General features: G+C 42.7%; 1 protein-coding gene across 1 annotated transcript in view; it reads left to right on the top strand.

Annotated features, from left to right (window-relative positions):
• syt7b (synaptotagmin VIIb) overlaps nt 1–23,288 on the top strand; it is a 177,419-nt gene that overhangs the window by 100,753 nt on the left and 53,378 nt on the right. The window contains exons 3-4 of the mRNA XM_061815453.1: nt 4,327–4,406; nt 4,748–4,882. Of these exons, the coding sequence (XP_061671437.1) occupies nt 4,327–4,406; nt 4,748–4,882 (215 nt within the window). The remainder of the gene's footprint in view (nt 1–4,326; nt 4,407–4,747; nt 4,883–23,288) is intronic.

Here is a 23,288-nt window from a genome sequence, read left to right as displayed (position 1 = left end):
AATATTTTAAAAAATTCTTAACGCAACAGAAATTAAATAAATTAGCGTCAAAGTCAGTCTCAAGATTTTGTTCGAAATGTCACTTACATTCAGCAAGTTCCGTAAATACCCGGAATGTGACGTTCACATAAAGACAACATTTAGCCAGAGAGTGAAAAAGCTAGCAAAGACGGTGAGGAAGTGAGTTGTATACGCCTGTTCTGCGTCAAACGCTGATGGAGTCATCTTACATGAGTGGCCGAAAGATGAACAGATAGGCAGGTTATGGACCAGGTTTGTAAAGACAAAACAGGCGTATTGGACTTACAAATCAAAGTTGACAGTAATACTGCATGTTCCAAGCATTTCACGGAGGACTGCTTTGAAAACCCGGGACAGCATTCACTTGGCTTCGGTAGCAAGTAAGTACGTACATGTTCAATTGTTTCGTATAGACAAGTATCTGCCTCATTGTAAATGGCAGTACAATACCGATACGATATATGTCAGCTAATATCCGTATACATGGGATCTTCAGGAGTTCACGAAATTTGGGCACTGTATAAAGTTAGTGTACTGTTGACGCTGAGGTCTTCCTGAAATTCGAATATGGCAGTGTGTGCTCTCAAGTGTTAGGTGCGTTATTTAAAATACGGGTGTCATGACCGGAAGTCTAGTGTGGACCCAAATGCACGACTCGGTAAGCAGGGAGGCAGTTAAAGGAAGGTCTTTATTCGTTCCAAGGTCGTAAGCCAGGAGTTCAGTCAAAGAGAGCAGCAATATCAAGGACGTTAAGCTTACGGGGTTGGTCGGAGGACAGGCAGAGGTCGATACACTGGGATTCAGGATCAGGAATAAGGATGCGAACCTCTGCACCTCCCTGCGATTGGTGGGGGTGGGCCATTGGAGAACAGAGTCAAATCTTACTGGGATCCATGCAAATTCCTCCCTCAGCCAATATGAATCCCAGGAATGTGATGGAAGGCCGGAGAAACTCGCACTTTTCCATCTTGACATATAGGTTATGTCGTAGAAGCTGCTGCAGCACCTCCATGACAAGTCCCTCTCTTTTGACACCACGAGGGACGTCTTACTGCATTCGGTGCCCCACGCCCAGATTTGACCGTTGGTCCAGTCAATGTACAGATTGTCTCTTAAACCAGGGGCTGCCCAGAATGACATCACTTCTCCAGGAGTTAAATACCTGGAATCTTATTTTCTCGGTGTGTGCGTCCAAAAATGTCATCCTCAGAGATTGCGTACGTTGTGTTACTCGGTATAGGAATTTGCCATTGGCCGCGTACGCGTTACGGACCCGTTGCGTCTGGAAAACCCCTGTGCTCAAATCCTCGACTACCCTTGGATTAATCAGATTGGCGTCCGTTCCCGAGTCAATAAAGGCTGCAACTGAACAGGTACGACCACCTAAGCTCAAGGTGACTTGAACCAGTGCTCGATTCGATACCGCCGCAGTGTAATTCACACTCAGCGGAGTCGTAATCTTGAGGACCTGACCAAACAGTGGGCTATTAAATGGCCCAGCCGTCGACAGTAAAAGCATCAGAACCTCTCACCGGCGTCACAGTCGCTTCTCTGCCGGGCCATCGAGCCCCTCAACCTGCATAGGCTCCGTCACGGCTATGGGTGTCGGCGGAAGAGGAACCGGTGGAGCGGACACGCCCTGCTCTCCCGCTAGTAGCCAATCCACCTGTCCCTGGATTGCTAGCCTCTGGTCGATCCTGAGAGATAGGGCGATGAGTGAATCCAGAGAGGTAGGCAATTCCACCACAATGAGGTGACTGCGAATTTGCGGTGAAAGCCCCTTGAAAAGGGCGTCAAGAAGCGTCTCTTCGTTCCATCGACTCTCAGCTGCTCTGATGCAAAACTTGATTGCATAACCTGCCACACGACGCTGCCCTTGTCAAAGTGAGCTCAACGTAGCTGCTGTGTCGCATTCCGGTGAGGCATACTGGAAAACTTGCATCATGGCACGTACGAAGGAGGTCCATGAGTGGCACATTTCAGAGTTACGACTCCACTCTGGTGTAGCCCACGCCTCCGCTCTCCCCGTCAGGTAGGATATGACAAAGGCAATCCGTGTGTGGTCCGTCGGAAAGGCGGAAGCGTCCAGCTCGAAGTGGAGGTCACACTGAGCGGTGAAGTGCTTGACATTCCCAGTGTCTCTGGAGAAGCGTTCGGGCTGGGAGAGAGGCATGTACCCGAACCGCTGAAACTCTGCGACTGGTGGGGTGGTAGGAGCGACCTGAACTGGGGTAGATTCTGTGGCGGGCGCCGTCGAAGTGACGTTAGCGGCGCTAGCCCGAGATGCTAGCCATGGCTCTAATCGGGCACAGATCTCGAGAGGTCTTTGGTTGGTAACCTGAAGAACAGTCTCCTGCTCGGCCAGGCATCTGCCCTGGATCTGTAGAGAGCGGCGGATGGCTGCTGAGTCGGCTGAGTCCATGTGGTGGCCAGATCGTTCTGTCATGACCAGAACTCTAGTGTGGACCCAAATGCACGACACGAAAAACAGGGAGGCAGTTAAAGGAAGGTCTTTATTCGTTCCAAGGTCGTAAGCCAGGAGGTCAGTCAGAGAGAGCAGCAGTATCAAGGACGTTAAACTTACGGGGTTGGTCGGAGGACAGGCAGAGGTCGATAGACCGAGATTGGGATCAGGAACAAGGAAGTGCTGGAATGAGGCATAGATGGCAACGATCTGGCAAAGCCAGACATTCTGCTGGGTCCTATATATATTAGGGTTCATATACCAGATGAGGCGCAGGTGTGCGCCTCCTAATCAATGCAGGTGTGTAGAGGACCTGCACCACCAGGGCTGGGACCAGCAGGACCATGACAACGGGCTAAATCTTTAAATGCAGAACGATACCGAAGGTTTCGATTTTTGTTTTACGCCGATTCAGTCGCTAGTACAACAACAACAACAAACGACTCACTGTTGTGTGCATGCAGCATCAGACTTTTAAACGAGTTTGGATTAGATTATTTGGTCAACAAGGTGTTCGTAGATTTCTTGAGGCTCTACAAGTCTGTGTTTTGGGTGCTAAGTTCCACATCAACTTCGTCAGGTCTCGCAGAATCCTGTCCTTGAGTTGCATTTGGCAATTCATGCTCGAACATATATGGTTTGATTACACATGCATGGCAGCACGGTGGATCAGCTGGTAAAGCGTTGCCCTCACAGTTCTGAGGTGCCAGGTTCAATCCCGGACCCGCCTGTGTGGAGTTTGCATGTTCTCCCCGTGCCTGCATGGGTTTCCTCCAGGCACCCCGTTTTCCTCCCACATTCCAAAAACATGCAACATTAATTGGACATTCTAAATTGCCCCTAGGTGTGATTGTGAGCATGGCTATTTGTCTCAATGTGCCCTGCGACTGGCTGGCAAGTAGCGCACAGTGTACCCCGCCTCCTGCCCATTGACAGCTGGGATAGGCTCCAGCACTCCCCGCAACCCTCGTGAGGATAAGCGGTGAAGAAAATTAATGGATATACACCTGCATGGGATGTTTTCCAAACATGGGAAGAATAAGAAAATTCCTCTTCTTCAGTTCCTATCTCTTCCACAGAGCATTCCAGAAAAAGTTCTTAATCACAGCTGTCTATCATATTTGCCTGTTCCGGTCCCCGTGACTGTTGGGAATTCTGCTCCAAGGTCGACAAGGTGGAAATATCCCCATGTCTGCTCTCTGTGAATTGTGAATCAGAATAACAGTGAAATCTGAGTAGTATCTGAATCATTGACAACTTCTCTATGTTCAAAGCCTCTCCCTCGACTGTGACGTGAAGTGCTCTGTGTGCTAGCTTTGAATTGACCTGTTACAGTAGATCTTGTATTAAATATTAAAATCCTTTCCAATGTTTGTTCCAGGTTTTGCACTCGATTTCTTCACCACACTTTTCTAGTGTCAGTATGTTTTACTTTCCGCTGCTTTGGGGCATTATTGTTGGTTTTGTTTGCAGTATATTTGGAATTTCCCCTCCTTGGACTCGTGCTCATGCTTCTTGCACATGGGCCCACTGACCTCGACAAATCTCACTTTCTTCTAATTATTCAATGTTTCCTTAAGTTATCATTGTTGATAATCAATAGAAATCTTAATAGTGGGGTAATATTTTACTGATAAATAATAATTACAACATACAGTATTAAACCTGTGAGGAAAATGTTTAATATTTTTTTATTCTGTTTGGATGACCTGAGGAGATTTTTTTTTAACCAAATAAAATTATGCACTGCAGTCAAGTGTTACTTTTGACAGTATAGTAAGTGTCCATGTAGTATTTGATTCAATGTATTCCCCATCACTCTCTACCTTGTCTTTGCACAGGGGAAGAGAAATAAGCCCGGGGTGGAAGTTGCCAGCTCTCCAGAGTCTGTGAGAGGTCGAGGGGAGAATAAAGCCATCAAGTAGGTGATGGGAAATTTGGAGATGGGGGACACATGGAAATGATTTATGCTGCTGTGGTATCACATTTAACAACACTTTGTAGTAGACGGCTAATCTTTCAGAGTGTTAAATGTTACAACAAGCCTGTATTTGTTCCAATGCAAAGGAGAATTGTTGAATAGTTGTGCATACTCAACCGTCAGTTTACAAAAAAAAAAAAAAAAAAACTGGTCCAGAGTTCAAAATGAGACTTGGCTGGTTGTGACTTTTTTCTTTTCCTTTTGTTACAATGTCCTCTTGTGACGTGACGTTGTATGTTCATGATGTGTAACTGTCTTTGCAACTCTCTCTGTGACCGCAGTGATCTAGACAGAGACTTTTGGAATAACAACGACAGCAGCAATGTGCAACAGCGGTGGAGCTCTTACCCACCGAAGGAGTTTCTATTAAACATGTCTCCCTACGCCCCCTATGGAGACCCTCGCCTCACACCCAAGTGAGTTTCACTTTTTGCATTTGAGGCACCACATGTCCCTATCAGGGTGGTGCTGCAAGGAAAGTGTGCATGAAAACACATTTGTCACTGTAATAGACTATTAGAGCTGATTGCCAAACACAACCCATTCTATGTGCTGCTCATTTATAAAACATGTGAAAAGATCTGATTTGAAAATTTAAAAAAAATGACAGAATACCTCTAGTTGTATCTGTTCTGGTGGGCAGAGTGAATTTTACTACAAGTCTCCCCTAAATGCTCAATCCTTTCCATACAGGCATGTCCACAATGTGGTGGTGTTTACTATGCACCGCTGGTCATGCAGCTCCTGATAGAGATGTCCGTTAACTCCCCTCTATATTCCTTTGAATTTCAGGACCGCCATCATGTTGTGAGAAATTGCTACTCGTATGCAAATGATGTTTGAAGATTCTGCTTTTTTTCTGCTAACGGTCAAGAGAAGCGAGGGTCTACGTTGTCGTCATATTGATGATAAAATTCAATTTTTTGGAAAACATTCATCAAGTCTAGAAATCTACTTATCCTTATAGGTGGTAAGGTTTTATCTCCACATTCCTGGCCATATTGAAAACGCATTACCTCTCACCAGAAGCCCATTAAGTGGTACCACGGAGGCACAGATCAAATCGCAATGTTTTTAGCAACTCCACCAGCTGATTAAATTTGGATTCATTCATTGTATCATGTACTGTATACATTAGTGGGTTCCTGTGTGGAGTTGACTCTTATTTACTTCAAAATGAACATTTCAGAGCATTGTTTCATCCAATGGAGTGGTCTCAACATTGATTTTCACCACCACAGTTGTTGTTTTGTTAATGTGTAGCATTACGTCTGAGCTTACCCTTCTCTTAATCTTTCTTTCCTTCTATATTTGGTCATTTCTTGCCAAAACTCGCATCGTCAACTCCCGGAACTGTTAGTGCTTTAAGGAAACTTACACTTCCCCTGAGCCATTTCTTTACTGTGTTAAAAACACTCTTGCTATAGTACACATTGAACACTCTAGAGTGGGGGGAAATTCCGATAAGAAATGAGACAAATAATCTACAATCTTAAAACCTTGACAGTGGAAGTGTGGCTACGTAACATTTCTGCATTCTTAATAGATCAATATAATTCAAACCACTTTTACATAAAATCTTAAATTGAATGTCAAAGGTCTGTAGTGTTATTAGTTGGATCGAAGATGCATATCACAGATCTCCCCTCAATTCAAGTACAATAAAATAATGTCTTAGCTTTGTTAACCAGTGATCCTGGAACTCTATTAATGGCATTGTGAGACAATTCCTGCATGTATTTCTCATGCACAATACTAAATGACAGCCCACTAATGTGAGATTTGTGTCACAGGTCCCTTAAATTAAATGCAGTTTATGGTTAACACACTACTAATTACTATAGCTACTTACAGTTCTTACATTCTTGAACAGAATAGTTTTAGTGGTTGATTAGTATGCTCATGCTGGATTAATTTCTGATTTCTAAGAGTAGCTGAATTTTGCCTTTGCAAAATGATAAAACAAACTATTAAAACATTGGATGTTGCAGCAGCTCTATTTAATGAACATGTTAATTGTGAAAAGAAAAAGATTGCAAATGATTTAAAAGGCCTGTAGCACCCCAACCTTCAAACATGTCAGATATACTGTGGATTTAATTATCTTGTTTTTTTTACATGGCAATTCCTGCACAATTCTCATGAGAACATGGTTTATTTTAATGTTAGCAGTTTACCTGAGTCTGATTTTGATTTTTGAGATGTGACAGCCGAGGCAAAGTGGCATGGACCCAAATGCAGGGAAGATGGGAATACCAGAATTAAAAATATATATATATATATTATTTACAAAAATAAGGTACACAAAAAAATCTGAAAACTAACTTAACCAAGTTAAAAAGCTGCAGTCAAAGTAGCAAAAAAAAAAAAAACAATAGAGTAAACCCAAAGCAAAAATGGCATATGGCAATGAACCGAAAAGCACTGAAAGAAACCAGCAAACTAAATACTGTACAAACAAATTGGCAAGCCAATGAGGAGCATATGGACAAGGCTCGAGCAATTATAAGGAGCCCATTCGTTGATAAAATGCAGAGGGTTGACAAGAACAGGTGGACACAAGAACTAAATGAGTGCACAATACATGAAAAACAGGGCACAGGAAAACATGAAATGAAACTAAACAATCTCAACCACAGACCAAGACAATTTGAGGCTGTTGATGCAGAATGATGCAGTTTGGGCATTAAAAGTTACACAGTCGGGAATACATGCAGTTTGTTTGTTTTACACTCAGTCTGCGCTTGTTGTTTAAATGTTGTCACTAACGATGTCTTGGTTCAGGCTTGTGGTATGTCCTCACATGTTCACTCTGTGGAAGGTTCTGTCTCCTTAAATTTGTGGGTCAACTTTGGTGGGAGTGCACTTTTCTTGGTGGGATTTTTATTCTGGAAATAATTGTATCTTTCCATACAAGCATGTTTGTTTTCATCATGAGTTGTGGGTGTACTCGAGAGGTCTCATTTGCTGTCTTCAAGTGCATCTGCGCTCTTGAGAATTTGACACTGCATTGTGTCTGATTCACAGTACTCTAAAGTGTAGTGTGGCTTGTCAGGAGGCAGGTGTTTACTGGATTTTGCCTTGAAAAACCTCAGACGCAATACTTATTGCTCTCCAACTTTGTCCTTATGCCGTTCATTCGTCTTTCGTCTTCCACTCTCGATCCTTCCCTCGTGTTTGTCCATCTCAGTGGAGCTGTGGATAAGAGTGGGCAGGGCGGAGCTGGACCCTCGCCGGGGGTCAGCGACGGCGGGGTTGGTGCTTGCTCTGGGGCTGGGCCAGGGCCCAGTCGCAGTGACAGCATTCGAAGCATGCTGACGGGGGGCAGCAGGGCTGGGCGTTGGCAGACGGTCCAGAGCCACATGCACGCAGGAGGCCTGCGCTTTAGCAAGTAAGTCCAGCATGGTGAGGGTGACAGGGCATGCCAAATAAAGGTGGGTGGCTGTGGAAAAGGATACACGGATACCTTTGGCCAAAATGTAAACTTTTATTGATCGGACATTACTGATTTACAGTATGTGTTGGTTTGGTATGTCTTTGGTGTGTTCGTTTCTGTATTCAGCTCACTTCTCAGAATACATTAACATGTTTACATGATGGAGTATATCTCAGTGATAATCAGTTGGCTGAAGTTACTTCATTTTCTTTGTTGTCTTGTGTTTTAAAATGTTTAGCCCCAAGTATCCTGATCTATTGCCATCCTGTATTGGTCATCAAATTGTATTTTATCACAAGATTTTTTTTGTGGAAAAAAAAAAACATTCTAATCAGCATTTTCCACAAACCTTAATAAAAAAAAAATAGACAAATGTGAAAACCGATAACAATTGCCCATGGATTGTATTTCATCAAAAAGTTTTCAACCACCTATAGTGGGGACAATGGATATATACAACTGATGAAATTGCGGATTAAATTTGTAAAAAAAAAAAATGTTAGGGGAAGCCAGTTGTCTTGCACTGCATGGCACTGATGCTTCAGTAATTGTCTTTTTTGAGTGGAGAAAGAGTACCCTATGTCAACCAGATGGTGTCAAGGTTCTAAACATACCCCAAACACTTCAGTAAAGCTAGAATTGGTCAAACACGGCAAGACGTCATTATGTGTAGCAGTTATGGCCACAAAACAAGCTGACAACAACTTTTGCGCTTTCTTCACCACAAATGCTCGTCTGAGCCACATGCAGGAGAGCCTAGTGCTTAACCTTTTCCAACCTTATTGACTTTTTATTTTCAAATAAATTGTTAAACATTCTGTCCAGCCTAAACATTTAAGTTTTACCTCGACAAGAAAAAAAGAACTGGGAAATGGAGGTTTTTATGACCGTCAGGTTATACACGAGCCGGGACTTTCTTTGTTCTCATTTCCTAACCTGTAACACTTTTAACTATAGCACATCTACGTACAATATATGCGCTCACTTGGATCTTTCATACAAGCCATTATATAAGGAGGAAGTCAGACAAGTGGAAAAAATGTTATTATTCATCATTTTCTTGTCTTTCTATGTATTTCCCTTCGACGTTTTTTTTAATAGCTTTCCCGTCTCCTCGATTTGCTTCTGTATGTGTTCTGTGTTATATTTTTCCACTCTAGCTGGTTTTCACCCTCTTCAGTTTCCCTTAATTACAAAACCATTCAAGGTTTGAAGTCACTCAAATTGACATTCAAGCAAGACTAAATGTGAAGATAACACTCAATGCAAGTAACAGGAAAGAGCAGAAAAAGGTGATTTCCTTCATACTTCATCTGCAGCAGTGCTATAAGATCAAGTGCATACAATAAGTTTGTTTGCACCAAAAATGAATCAAATGCTGAATAAATGAGACTGTGCACACTGGAAACTGTCTTCATTTGGGGACTCCTTCCTTGCTTTTAGAGATGGTACTAAAAGTACGGGTAGCTGCAATTTCTGTTATGTTTCTAAGTAGTTAATAACAGCTTAAAAACTATATATATATATATACAGAGAGAGAGAGAGAGAGAGAGAGAAACTGCTCCATTTTATGAGCCGCTTATCCTCACAAGGGTCCCTTTTCCAGCTATCATCGGGCAGGAGGCAGGGTACACCCTGCAATGGTTGCCAGCCAATTGCAAGATAGATAGATAGATAGATAGATAGATAGATAGATAGATAGATAGATAGATAGATAGATAGATAGATAGATAGATAGATAGATAGATAGATAGATAGATAGATAGATAGATAGATAGATAGATAGATAGATAGATAGATAGATAGATAGATAGATAGATAGATAGATAGATAGATAGATAGATAGACAGCAAGGGCGAACAACTTGTTAGAGCGCTGGCCTCACAGTTCTGAAGACCGTGGTTCAAATCCCAGCCCCGCCTTTGTGGAGTTTGCATGTTCTCCCCATGCCTGCATGAGTTGTCTCTGGGTGCTCCAGTTTCTTCCCACATCCCAAAGACATGCAGTATTAATTGAATAATTAAACTGACCCCAGGTGTGATTTTGAGTGCGGCTGTTTGTCTCGATGTGTCCTGCCATTGGCCCCGCCTACTGCCCATTGACAACTTGGATAGGCTCCAGCACTACCGTGACCCTTGTGAGGATAAGCAGAAGATAAGCAAAGAAAATGGATGGATCTCATCATATTAACATCATCAATTTATGAACTAATCTTGGAATCAGAAATCAAGGGTAATGTGTGTGTGGGTAATTTTTCTGAAAATGGACAGATGGATGGAAATATATGGAGAAAGAGAGAGAGATGAGAGAAAGGAAATATTGCTTCCCAATCACTTTCCATATAAAAAAAACCGAGAGAAATAAGATCATCCATCCATCCATTTTCAGAGCCGCTTATCCTCACAAGGGTCACGGGGTGTGCTGGAGCCTATCCCAGCTGTCAACGGGCAGGATGCGGGGTACACTCTGAACTGGTTGCCAGCCAATCGCAGGGCACATTGAGACAAACAGCTGCACTCACAACCACACGTAGGGGCAATTTAGAGTGTCCAATTAATGTCGCATGCTTTTGGAATGTGGGAGGAAACCGGAGTGCCCAGAGGAAACCCATGCAGGCACGGGGAGAACATGAAAATTCCACACAGGCAGGTCCGGTATTGAACCCGGGACCTCAGAACTGCGAGGCCAATGCTTTACCAGCTGATCCACCGTGCCGCCTAGAAATAAGATCATTTTACCTCATAAAAATATAAAAGAATGAAATGTATTTGCAATAAGTAATAAGTATTTGTCAATGAAAAATTTTCTTTTATTTTTGATGATCCTTTCCCATGTATTTTTCCATGTCATTATTTCAAATGTTATTTGCGTGTTTAGTTTCTCAAGCTGTGCCACCAGTCTTGGTTTCGTTTCTGTTCTATTCCAAACTGTTGCTATTAAGAAGCTATAAATCAGATGTCCAATAAAACAGAATATTCAGTAACTTTACTTGCTGAATTCCTTCAATAATTCCAATAAAGATCTCTGATTATTAGGCTATTATAATTCTTTATTTGAGGATCTTATCAACAAACCATATTTACATAAATCCCAAAAACAAGCTTACATCTTTACAAGCAATGGTTTATCTTGAGTTTCATTTTATCACCCTAATTTCAAATGTAACTTCAATACAGTATTATTCTGTTTGTATAGAAGTCTTTGCGTAAATGCAGGTATTTGTTCTTCTCCAAGTTGATTCAGCGATACTTTTCTCCTCTGGGTGTTCATCTCCTGGCTTTCCAATGGGGTTCAACATGAGTAAATTCTACAAAGCGTTGCTAAACACAAGTTCAAGCAGTAAATCCTGCAGAGTATTCACTGGTGACAGAGCTGGTTACAGCTCTTTACGACTGCATGCATACAAACAGCAGACAACAATGAGTGAAGGGTGGATAGAAGCTGAAGCATTATGACATGATTGTAAGCGTATTTAACTGGTAATTGGTTGTACGTCTAAAAGAAATGGCGGCTGAAGATGGAGTAAGAAAAAAGTGGGATTCAAGAGAGGCAAGAAGTGAAGGAAGCTGCAGATGTGTAATGAACACTTCTTTTAAATTGAAGTTTATTTTGGCACCACTATACAAACTGCATATTTAATTAGGTACACCCACATATTCCAATTAGCAGATAAAATCTAATAAAAGACCCAGATCAAATTTAAAAAATGCTAAACAAAAGAGAGTAACATGAAATCAGCGCAGTATTCATGTTGTTTAGTTATGTGCAGGGTGAACTACTGGTTATCACATCAGTCTCACAGGTCTGAGGTTTGGGTTCAGATCTGGCCTACCTGTGTAGAATTAGCATGTTGTCCCTGTGCCTGTCTGGGTTTTCGATTTGTGCTCCTGGCTTCCTCCATATTCCAAAACCATCCACCATAGGTTATGTTATGGATGCAGGTTTGCATGGTGGCCAAATACCAGGACTAAAATGCAGGGAAGCAGGAGAAGAAGCAAGGAAGTGAGCAGGTGTAAACTCCCCCAAAAATGTATTCATAAACAAAGAAAGCAAATGAGGTTTATGAAAAATTTAAATACTAAATTAATAAAGTCCCCCCCAAAAAAATCCAGTGTCACTCTATCACCAGTGTTATAATTCCACATAGATTGGAGCAGAAATCAACCATGACACACTACTTCTATTGGTCAAATCTCTTGTATTTCCTCACCTCTTTGCATTGTTCATTTGTTTTTAATCTCTCTGTTTTCAAAATGTTTCTTTGGTAAATTCTTGCGGCCTTGGTTTATTAATCGCATCTCTTGTGTTTCTGCTCAGTTTTGGGGACGCTTCCCTCTCAACTACCTCCACACTGGAGCACATCCCATCCTCGGCCGTGGCGCGCCCCCGGCCCCTGGTCCGACAGCAGAGCCTCCAGCAGCCCCTCACCCACCAGCCCCCTCCAGGTCCTAATGACCCCCCTGTTACCTCACAGAGCCTGGGACAACTGCATACCGGCCCAGGTGCTGGGGGCCACCGTGGGGGCCCACGAGGGGTCCGGGGTAGTACGGCTGGAGCCTCCCGGTACAGAGGGACAGGGGCGGGCCGCTCCAGGTCAAATCCAGGCAGCTGGGACCACATGATGGAACAGATTCGCAACAGAGGGCTGGACGTCAAATCGTTCTTGTAAGTGCTGATACGACAGTACCCTCCACATCCACACAATACAATAGCAATGTATGTTGTCTGTGTAAAAGTATTCCAGGCTACTGGCAGTTCACGATAGTGAACACAGAGACATTCTTCTCCCCCACATTGATAGATTACATATGATATGCTGCACAAAGCAGCCTCAAATAAATGCCCCTTTCTCCAGTAACCATGTAGAGACACACACATAAAAATGCACATAGCTCAATGTATTTGTACATTCTGCATGGCCTCTATTAGCAGCCTTGAGGCCAGTGACCTCACTGACTATTTGAATCATCATTCAAATAAAGCTGGCCAAATATACAATGAATAGGGAAGTGACCTGCCCCTTTGTCCCTGAAACTTTTAAAGCATATCAGTTTTGGAGCCTGAGGAAGAGACACACACAAGCTTCTGGGAGTACCATTATGGTCAGGAGAGTATGAATAACCAGGTGCAGCAGTGTAATATACAAAATGACTCCAGGTTTTCCATGCACCGTGAGCTGCACCATTTCTTTTCTAACCAATAAAACTGCCGTTGTGGTCCATTCCATGTATCGATTGCAGCATACTGGCACTCTTTGCAACTTCCCAGTGGGCAGCTGTCTCTCAAGTGCTAATGTTTTCTCTTGCTGTCAATATTTTGCCAACAAAATCCCATTGGTAAAGCAACAAATCATCAAACCATTTTCTTAGCTGCTTATCCTCACAAGGGTCGCAGGGGTGCTGGAGCCTATCCCAGCTGTCAACGGGCAGAAGGTGGGGTACACCCTGAACTTGTTGCCAGCAAATCACAGGGCACATTGAGACAAAGAGCCGCACTCACAATCCCACCTAGGGGCAATTTAGAGTGTCTAATTAGTGTCGCATGTTTTTGGGTTGTGGGAGAAAATCAAAGTGCTTGGAGGAAACCCACGCAGGCACGGGGAGAAGATGCAAACTCCCCACAGACGCGGCCGAGATCGAATCCTGGACCTCAAAACTGTGAGGCCAACAATTTCCAGCTGAGTCACCGTGCCACCAGCAACAAATCAGAAGAGTATAAATGGACCGGTAAAATGAAAAATAATGCCAAAAAAAAATGTAGAATTGCATCACCAATCCCAAAATATGCTAATTAACCAATTCAAACACTGTGGGAATCGGTAAGAAATGGCACCTTTCTTACAGGACTCTGCTCCCCATGCAGAGCTCAATGGTCGATAAATCTGTACAGCATAATTCAAGATTTAGACCAAAGAAAATGTTCTATAAGTTTTAGTTTTAGTCTTGGTCCGTAAAGGTTTATTTTGTGTAGCCAACAACCTCAGGTATATAAACCCCCAATTCCACTGACGTTGGGATGCTGTGTGAAACAAATAAAAACAGAATACAATGATTTGCAAATCATGTTCAACCTAGAATAGAATGTTACAGCTCCATGTTCCAAAAAAGCTTGGCAAGATTCATGTTTACGACTGTGTTACATCACCTTTTTGAAGCAACACTCAATAAATGTTTGTGAACTGAAGACAATAATTGTTGAAGGTTTGTAGGTGGAATTCTTTCCCACTCTTGCTCGGTGTACAGCTTCAGCAGTTCAGCAGTCCGGGGTCTCCATTGTCATATTTTACATTTCATAATGTGCCACATATTTTCAATGGGAGACAGGTCCGGACTGCAGACAGGCCAGTCTAGTACCAGGACTCTTTTATTATGAAGCCACACCGTTGTAACACGTGCAAAATGTGATTTCCTGATGTCTTCCTGAAAAAAACTTGGGTGTCTATGAAAAAGATGTTGCTTGGATGGGAGCAGATGTTTCTCAAAAGTCTGTATATGTGTTTCAGCATTAGTGGTGCCTTCACAGATGAGTAAGTTAGCACTAACACAACCCCATTCCATCACAGATGCTGGCTTTAGAATTTTGCATCCACAACAGTCCAGATAGTTCTTTTCCTCTTTGGCCGGGAGGACATGACATCCATAATGAAAAACAAAATTGAACTATGAACTCGTCAGACCACAGAACAGTTTTCCACTTTGCATAAGTCCATCTTAGATTAGCTCAGGTTCAGAGAAGCCGGTGGCGTTTCTGAGTTTTGTTGATAAATGGCTTCTGCTTTACATAGTAGTGTTTTAAGTTGCACTTATGGATGTAGCACCAAACTGTATTTAGTGACAATGGTTTTCTGAAATGTTCCTGAGCCCATGTGGTGATATCCTACCCACATTGATGTCTGTTTTTGATGCAGTGTCACCCGAAGGATTGAAGGTCAAGGGCATACAATGTTGGTTTTCGGCCTAGCTTACATGTAGTAATTGCTCCAGATTCTCTGACACGTTTGATTATATTATGGACTGTAGATGATGAAACCCCTAAATTCTTTGCAATTGTAAGATGAGGAACATTGTCCTTAAACTGTTTGACTATTTTCTGATGCATTTGTTCACAAAGAGGTGAACCGTGTACAATATTTGCTTGTGAATGAACAATTCAGGGAAGCTCTTTTTTTACCTAATCGTGGCAGCCACCTGTTCCCAATTGACCCCTCCGTACAGGGCACTTAACCACGCTTCCTGAAGTGACATCACGCCACGTGCGCTAACGTCAGACAAACAATTAGCAAAAATGGCGGCGCAGCAAGAAAAGAATAGAGCGAAACTGTCCGATTTACCAGCTGATTTCTCACTCGCATTCTTAGCTAACAGTGAAATATTGTTGAAAATCAGACAGCAGGGCTTCAAGTATTTCAGCGAGGGGTATTTCAATGGTATTTACATGCATATCGACGGAGAAACCATTGATATAAGCGCGAGATCTTTCCGGAGTCAGAGGAAGACCGAGACATAATACATAATATAATATATTATAACCCAAAGACGAATTCGTCATTGACAGTTTCCTATTTTCGTGTGACATATCACACTTGTGTGCAGAATCTGTATGTGTATCTGTATAGCCGTTTGTGAACTGCTGTATGAAGGAAAAGAAGGCGAGGCTTGATTTACGAGTTGTTTCTCTCGTTTTCTTTGTGTAACGTCACGCGCTCCCCTCAATAATTACTCTTGAATTAGTGCCGAACCTACACAAGTCCCGACCGAGTACGACAATCACTACTTTAGTGTCCTCAAACATCCTTCCTTCAGTCTTGGTGTCTCGGTGCACGTCGAAGGCTTTTAGGACTGCTAGTCCGGTTTAGCTTAGCTCACCGCCAACAAAGAGACACGTTTGTGCAGTCAGATCATCGCAAAGTATCGCTCAACACAGATCAAGTGTGTCAATCATTCACACATAGCTATGTTATGCAAGCGAAGAACTGCTAATTCATTTATATGAGACATGTATTGAAAATCAAATATAGGGCATACCTTCGTGCAAACAAATAAAGTCCGGTTTAGCTTCGCTCGGGAGCGCCGAACAGAGACACGTTTGGGCAGTCAGATCATCGCAAAATATCGCTCAACACAGATCAAGTGTGTCAATCATTCACACTTAGCTATGTTATGCAAGCGAAGAACTGCTAATTCATTTATATGACACATGTATTGAAAATCAAATATAGGGCATACCTTCGTGCAAACATAGTCCGGTTTATCTTAGCTCATTAGCCGGCAATAAAGAGACACGTTTGTGCAGTCAGATCATCGCAAAATATCGCTCAACACAGATCAAGTGTGTCAATCATTCACACGTAGCTATGTTATGCAAGCGAAGAACTGCTAATTCATTTATATGAGACATGTATTGAAAATGAAATATAGGACTTACCTTCGTGCAAACATATCTGTTCCGGTTGAGGGATTCAGTTGCTCATGCGGTCTTCCACAAAGTTTGATCCATCAAAGACATTTTTCGTACTCGGTCTTCTGTTCCGGTTGATTTTAGATGGATTCAGTTGATGATGCGGTCTTCCACAAAGTTTGATCCATCGAAGACATTTTTCGTACTGGGTCTTCGGTTTTGGAAAGGGTACGAATTGAACTCCACCAACTAGCCTTTCAGGATACCTGTCGTCACTATTATAAAGTCCATGACTACACCTCTTAACCATATCTATTGTTAAAGAACCCAAATACGCGATAAAACGCTAACAAAAGCTTTACTGGACCATGCAACGTTGTCTGAGGGAAGGGGCGTGGTTTATGCAGATCTCTGGCATCTGATTGGTCAGCGACGCGGATGACGCAATTTCTAAACTTTGTCAATCACCCTAGCAGAGACTCCTTCCGCTAGCTGTTGCACCCTGCCTAGATGTGTTTCTTCATTTCCTCACCACACTAAACATTGCTCTGGATTGTTGCCCCCAAGTATTTGACGTCTTCCACCCTCACTCTCTTCCTGTAGCCTCACCATTCCCCCTCCACAAATGTATGCACATGTATTCTGTCTTACTTTGGATAATCTTCATTCATCTCCTTTCCAGTGCATGTCCCCATCTTTGTAATTGTTCCCCCATCTGCTCCCTACTTTCACTGCAGATGACAAAAAAATCATGCCGTTGTCGAGTGATACAGTTGATTTTGATGGGGCAGCACACACCCACCATCCTATCTAGCCCAAATGTAAACGAATTGTAAAGGCAGCAGGGGAAAACAAATTGTAAGCACCTTTATGTTATGCAACATCAAAATTTAATTGGTTATCTTTTATGTACCAGTCGTGAACTGTAGTGTGTGGGAATCCACTTTTGTTGTTCACCAGCTAACAACCAGCCAAATTTCAAAATATAACCTTTCTATAACCTAGTTTGGTAACTTTTGAAGAGGAAAGACTTTATGTGATTGGGAAATGTAGCAAGCTAATATTTCAGGTTTAACGTGTGTTGAGAATTTTTTGTCTAAAAGAATCAAGGCAAGAATGTGTCCTTGGTTGAGTATCTCATGTACCACGTTGTGTAAAATTACACTGCAGTAATACAAAAGAATATAAACATTAATCTTATATATACTAATACAGGTGTTTTATTTCTTAATCTGAATTACCAAGGTTATTCATAGGTTAATGTGTATTTGCTAAAGCCACTCATTACATGAAAAATAAATTCCATAAAGGTCCACCGTTTTATATAGAATCATGCTTTTATGGGGGATAAAGAAAACTTATTTCATTTTGGCTGTTTTCTGTCTAAAAACACAATTTTCATTTATTTATTTAGTGTCTCTTTCATACTCAGGTAAGGTTTCGACTGTGGTCGACTAAAATTTAATCGGACCTTACACGGCCATTTATTTTGATTTTAAGATCAGATCAACTAAAATGGCGTAGTATGTTTTGGGCAAAGGTACTTCATGTCCTTCATCACTATTTATGTCATCAATATATACACAGAAGGGTTTACTGAAGGATAAAGTCACACACATAACACCAAAAAGGCTTGCCTTGATGAAACTAAGTTTCACATACAGCAGTGTTTAAAAATACAGCAGTCCAATGTGACTAATCAGATTAACAGCCCATATCATGGGGTTCGGTAACCTATACTCCCAAAGGACCCCCCACAGGACTCCCTGAGGGACGTGGTCGAACACATGTAGCCTGGTTGGGCAAACTCCCATGCACCCTCAAGGACCTTTCCGAGGGTGTAGAGCTAGTCCATGAAAAAATCTCATTGCTTTTCCTGAATCTGAGATTCAACTTCTTGATGGATCCTCCTCTCCATCATCCCTGAATAGACGTTACCAGGGAGGCTGAAGGGTGTGACCCCCTGGTAGTTCTTAAAAAAGGGGGACCACCCCCCCCCCCCCAGCACTGTCCCAGTTGTCCATGCAAAGTTGCAGAGGCATGTCAACCAAAACAGTCCCACAACATCCAAATCCTTTAATCTCATCCATCCCCAGGACCCCGCCACCGAGTAGTTTTTTAACTACCTCAGTGACTTCAACCCCAGAGATAGGGGAGCCTGCTTCTGAGAACCCAGACTCTGCTTCCTCATCGGAAGGTATGTCAGTGCTATTGAGGAGGTCTTTGAAGCATTTTCCCCACCGACTCACAAGGTCCCAAGTCAAGATCAGCAGGGCCCCCATCATCACTATATACAGTGTTGATGGTGCAGTTATTTCCCCTCCAGAGATGCCGGATGGTTAACCAGAATTATTCTCAAAGCCATCTGGAAGTCTTTCTCCATCACTTCACCGAGCACCTCCAATCCCCGAGTTTTTACTTCTGCAACCACCTAAGATGATGTTGGATCTTTGATTCGTTCATGTGTACAATGTGGCTCTTTGCCGTAATAGTAAAAATATGTGGCTTTTGATCTCTGGCTGGTTGTACGTCCCGGCGCTGGTCTTTAAAGACATAATTGCGTTAAAAATCCAATAATCTCAATCACTTTAATGGCTTGGTGGCAAAGTCTAGAATCTACGAGATCTCAATTAGCTGTTGTTATGTCCTGCTGTCCTTATGTATTACTCCCTTTTAATCGCTTAGTGGTCGTAGATACTTTCACACTCCATGCTACGCATATTTCAAATCCATTGGAAGACCTTCGCATGCGGCTACTTTTGTGAAAGATTTTTTAATTAATTAAACATCTATATTTTGCATTTGTGTTGTACAGCATCCTCCATTCAGGCCACTGAAAACTAGCACTATCTTCTTCTACAGCCAATTGAGGTGGTTTAGGGGATTCCTGGGTATGGTGCTGTGGGAGTGAATCCCACACAATGAAGTTATGGGAAAGAGTAGTGGAGGCTAGACTCAGGACAGAAGTAAGTATCTGTGAGCAACAGTATGGCTTCATACCTAGAAAGAGTACCACAGATGCATTGTTTGCCTTGAGGATGCTCGTGGAAAAGTACAGAGAAGGTCAGAGGAACTACATTGTGTTTTTGTAGACAGAGAAAGCGTATGATTGAGTAGCAAGAGAGGAACTGTGGGACTGCATGTGCAAGTCTGGTGTGTATGAGGGCAGCAGAACAGTGGTGAGGTGTGCTGTACGACTGACAGAAGAATTTACGGTGGAGGTGGGACTGCATCAGGGATTAGCTCGGAAACCCTTCCTGGTTGCTGTGGTAATGGATAGGCTGACAGATGAGGTTAGACTGGAATCCCCTTGGACCATGATGTTCGCAGATATTGTGATATGCAGTGAAAGCAGGGAGCAGGTGGGGAAACAAACCGAAAGATGGAGGCATGCACTGGTAAGGAGAGGAATGAAGATTAGCCGAAGTAAAACAGAATATATTAGCGTGATTGAGAGGGGTGGAGGGAGAAGAGTGCAGCTACAGGGAGAAGAGATAGTGGGGGTAGACGACTTCAAATACTTGGGGTCAACAATACAGAGCAATGGAGAGTGTGGTAAGGAAGTGAAGAAACAGGTCCAAGGTGGGTGGAACAGTTGCCGGAAGGTGTCTGGTGTTCTATGTGACAGAAGAGTCTCTGCTGGTGAGGCCAGCCATGATGTACGGATGAGACAAGAGACAATGGCACTGAAGAGACAACAGGAAGCAGAACTGGGGGTGGCAGAAATGAAGATGTTGAGGTTCTCGCTTGGTGTGAGCAGGTTGGATCGGAATCGAAAAGATCTCATTCAAGAGACCAGACTTCCATGGTTTGAACATGTCCAGAAGCGAGACAGTGAGTATATTGATAGAAGGGTGCTGAGGATGGAGCTTCCAGGCAAAAGAATGGGAGGAAGACCAAAAAGAAGGTTGATGGATGTTGTGAGGGAAGACATGAGGGCAGTTGGTGTTAAAGAGGAAGATGCAGGAGATTGGCTTAGATAGAAAAAGATGACACGCTGTGGCGACCCCTAACGGGACAAGCCGAAAGGAAAAGAAAAAGAAGAAGACACGCACTCATTCTCTTTTCCTTTTAATGCACCACATACACCCATCCCTGTAAGAGGAGGGGTGGGGGTTGTGTGTTGGGCAGTAGTACCACACAGCCCGGCCTCCCCCCCTGTTCCTGTTCTGCTGGAGGTCGGGGGTGTGTGTGGTTTGGTATGGTGAAGAAGGGGAGTTGGCTGGGCATTTGGGGTGGCATTTGGTCCTTGCAGCCACGAGTGTGTGGCCAGTTGTCGGCGTGTCTCGGAATTGGCCAGCAGACCACCCTGGGTCCCATGTCCTGTCCACAGGGTTGGTCTTGGGTGGACCCCTGGACCGGGTTCTGTCTTTCATTTTTTAAATGTGATTTGCATTTTTTCATTTTGTTTACAGTTAGCGGTTTGTCTTTGTCTCTCTCACCCCTCTAGAAATCCTCTTCTGTTCGACTGATTGACTCTGATCTTCAATAAACTTCAATTAAAATACCAATAAGTCATAGAGGAAGTTCAAAAACTCTACTGTGACAGTAAAGCTGTTCCAGCATAAAGGGGATGCAGATTCTCCATTCTGCTTCATCTAACAGCTGAACAGGACACACACAAAAAAATAAATAAATACAACTACGATCTACAGTTGGCAGGGGCTTGGAGGTCAACGGGCTTCCCATCCTGTGCGCCACAGCAGAAAGTACTGCTCCTAAAACCTATCAAGAGTTTTCTTTCGCGAGTATCTGGAGCACATGAAACCTCTAACCTGACCACAGTTGTATTCATGATATTGAAGTAATCTATATACATAAAACATAATGATGATCATTACATATAGTCATGGTGGCATGGCAGTGCAGCTGTAGAGCGTTGGCCTCACAGTTCTGAGGACCGGTGGTGGAAATCCCGGCCCCACATGTGTGGCGTTTGCATGTTCTCCCCGTGCCTGCATGGGCTGTCTCCAGGCACTCCGGTTTCCTTCCACATGCTAAACGAACGTGCATTCATTGGATAGTTTAAATTTCCCCAAAGTGTGATTGTGAGTGTGACTGTTGTCTGTCTTCATGTGCCCTGCAATTGGTTGGCAACCAGTTGGGGTGTACCCTGCCTCCTGCCCCGATGTCAGCTGGGATTGGCTCCAGCACCTCTGTGACTCTTGTGAGGATAAGCGGCTCAGAAAATGGATGGATGGATGGATGGATGGATGGATGGATGGATGGATGGATGGATGGATGGATGTGACATAGCAATTAATAACAACATGAGCCAATCACTCACAGGAGACATATGGATGGGTGCTGCGCATCTGAGCAGGAATGACTGCAATTTTTTAGTTGTAGTGACATCCTTGAACCGATTCGAGCTAACAGTTCATCAAATTGCACAGGTTTGCCTCATATAACAGTGGAAGCTGGAGTCATCCATGAGCACCTTCTGGAGAAGGCAGTGAAATTCATTAAGTTGTGTGCCTCTCTGGATGACGTTCTGGACCTAAGCACAAAAGCGTTGGGGAGTCATTTGGACTTCCACAATGAATAGAGAGCCACAATACAGGTCAAATTGTCGTGTATTGCTCTGGGAAATGTTTGTCTTTGCCTCCCGAAAGAGAAGCCCCTCCTCTTCAGCGTTTACAGCGCCAATGAAGCAAATGCACTTTCAATGTGCATTTTTTTACTCCCGTGATCAAACAAGATAAGGCAAATAAGTAGGAATAAATAAGTAAAATAAGGCAAGCGAGGCAAAGCGATGTTTCGCATTTGGTTGGAACATAACAGAAGTGGTGTAGAAAATGGATCGATGGGCGCATGTATTATGACAGAATATGAACGCTAATGAAAAGGCACTGATACTTTGTGAAAATATAACGAGGATCATAATCATGAGAAAATGTATAAATGCAAACAAATAATGTGTATATAAACTAATGTTGTAAGTTACTTGTTTACAGCATATTGAAAACCATAACAACAATGTAGAAGCGACCTCACAAACACTGGAGCTTGTGTATTATCAAACTAGTTAAGAAAACGATCTGCGTGCCCATTCAATGTTTTGAAGTGTGAACAATTTGTGCACAATAAGAGAACACATTTCTTAAAAGCAGCTGTCCCTTTGAAACCTCCTTAAAATTGGTAAACTTTTTTTTTCTTTTTTGTTGTTTCTTTCCAAAGTTCTGAATACTGAATAGTTCTTTATAGCTAGAATCACTTACTGCATGAACCATGCTTCTCAACTACATTCATTTGTAGTCAGACAGTCAGTCTTATTAGAAAATAAATAAATAAATACATACATACATACATACATAAGGAATGCTATGTTAAACGGAGCTGTCCCAAATGACTTTAAGATCATCTTCGTTCCTGGTCTGAACTGATTCCTATAAAACATAGGTGTCCTTTTGTTCAATAAAAGAACTAACCACTGCAGTAAAAACACATAACCCAGTGGTTTTCAAACCTATTTTCAAAATCTCAACCCTTAAAATTTTTTTCCAACAGGGTGGCGGGACATGGGTGTGGTTGTCCGGGGGGGTTGGTAGCCATTGTTCCCTTCATGATGGGCATTTGCACAACTATGCACTGCTGATGTGATCTCCAAGCACAGACATTCTGCGTTATGTACAAAAATATAAAAATCCAACCCGAATTAAAAGTATAACACAACTATTCAGTTAGTGCCAGTTTGCAAGGTGATTTAGTGAGTGAGAGGTGACTGGGTGCAACATTCAATAGCAAAATTCATATCCACACTTACGCAGCCTATCAAAATTATTTACAATGACAGCTTTGTTATGCTTCGCCCTCTTTAGTTAGCAAAGTGATCTGGACAAAGTGATCTGGGCAACATAGAGCGAAGATGAGCTAGACATGCTTCTTATGTTTACCCTCAATAAAAATGGTGAATGTACAAAAGAAAAAAGTGAAATGCTGTTGTTTTAACATGTAACGACTGTCAGATTATGTGCAAATAGAAGAAA

Source organism: Syngnathoides biaculeatus, chromosome 3 (genome assembly GCF_019802595.1).
Source record: "Syngnathoides biaculeatus isolate LvHL_M chromosome 3, ASM1980259v1, whole genome shotgun sequence".
Classification (NCBI taxonomy): Eukaryota; Metazoa; Chordata; class Actinopteri; order Syngnathiformes; family Syngnathidae; genus Syngnathoides; species Syngnathoides biaculeatus.
The sequence above is the reverse complement of the archived record's forward strand: the minus strand, read 5'-3'. Positions and strand labels throughout refer to the sequence as shown.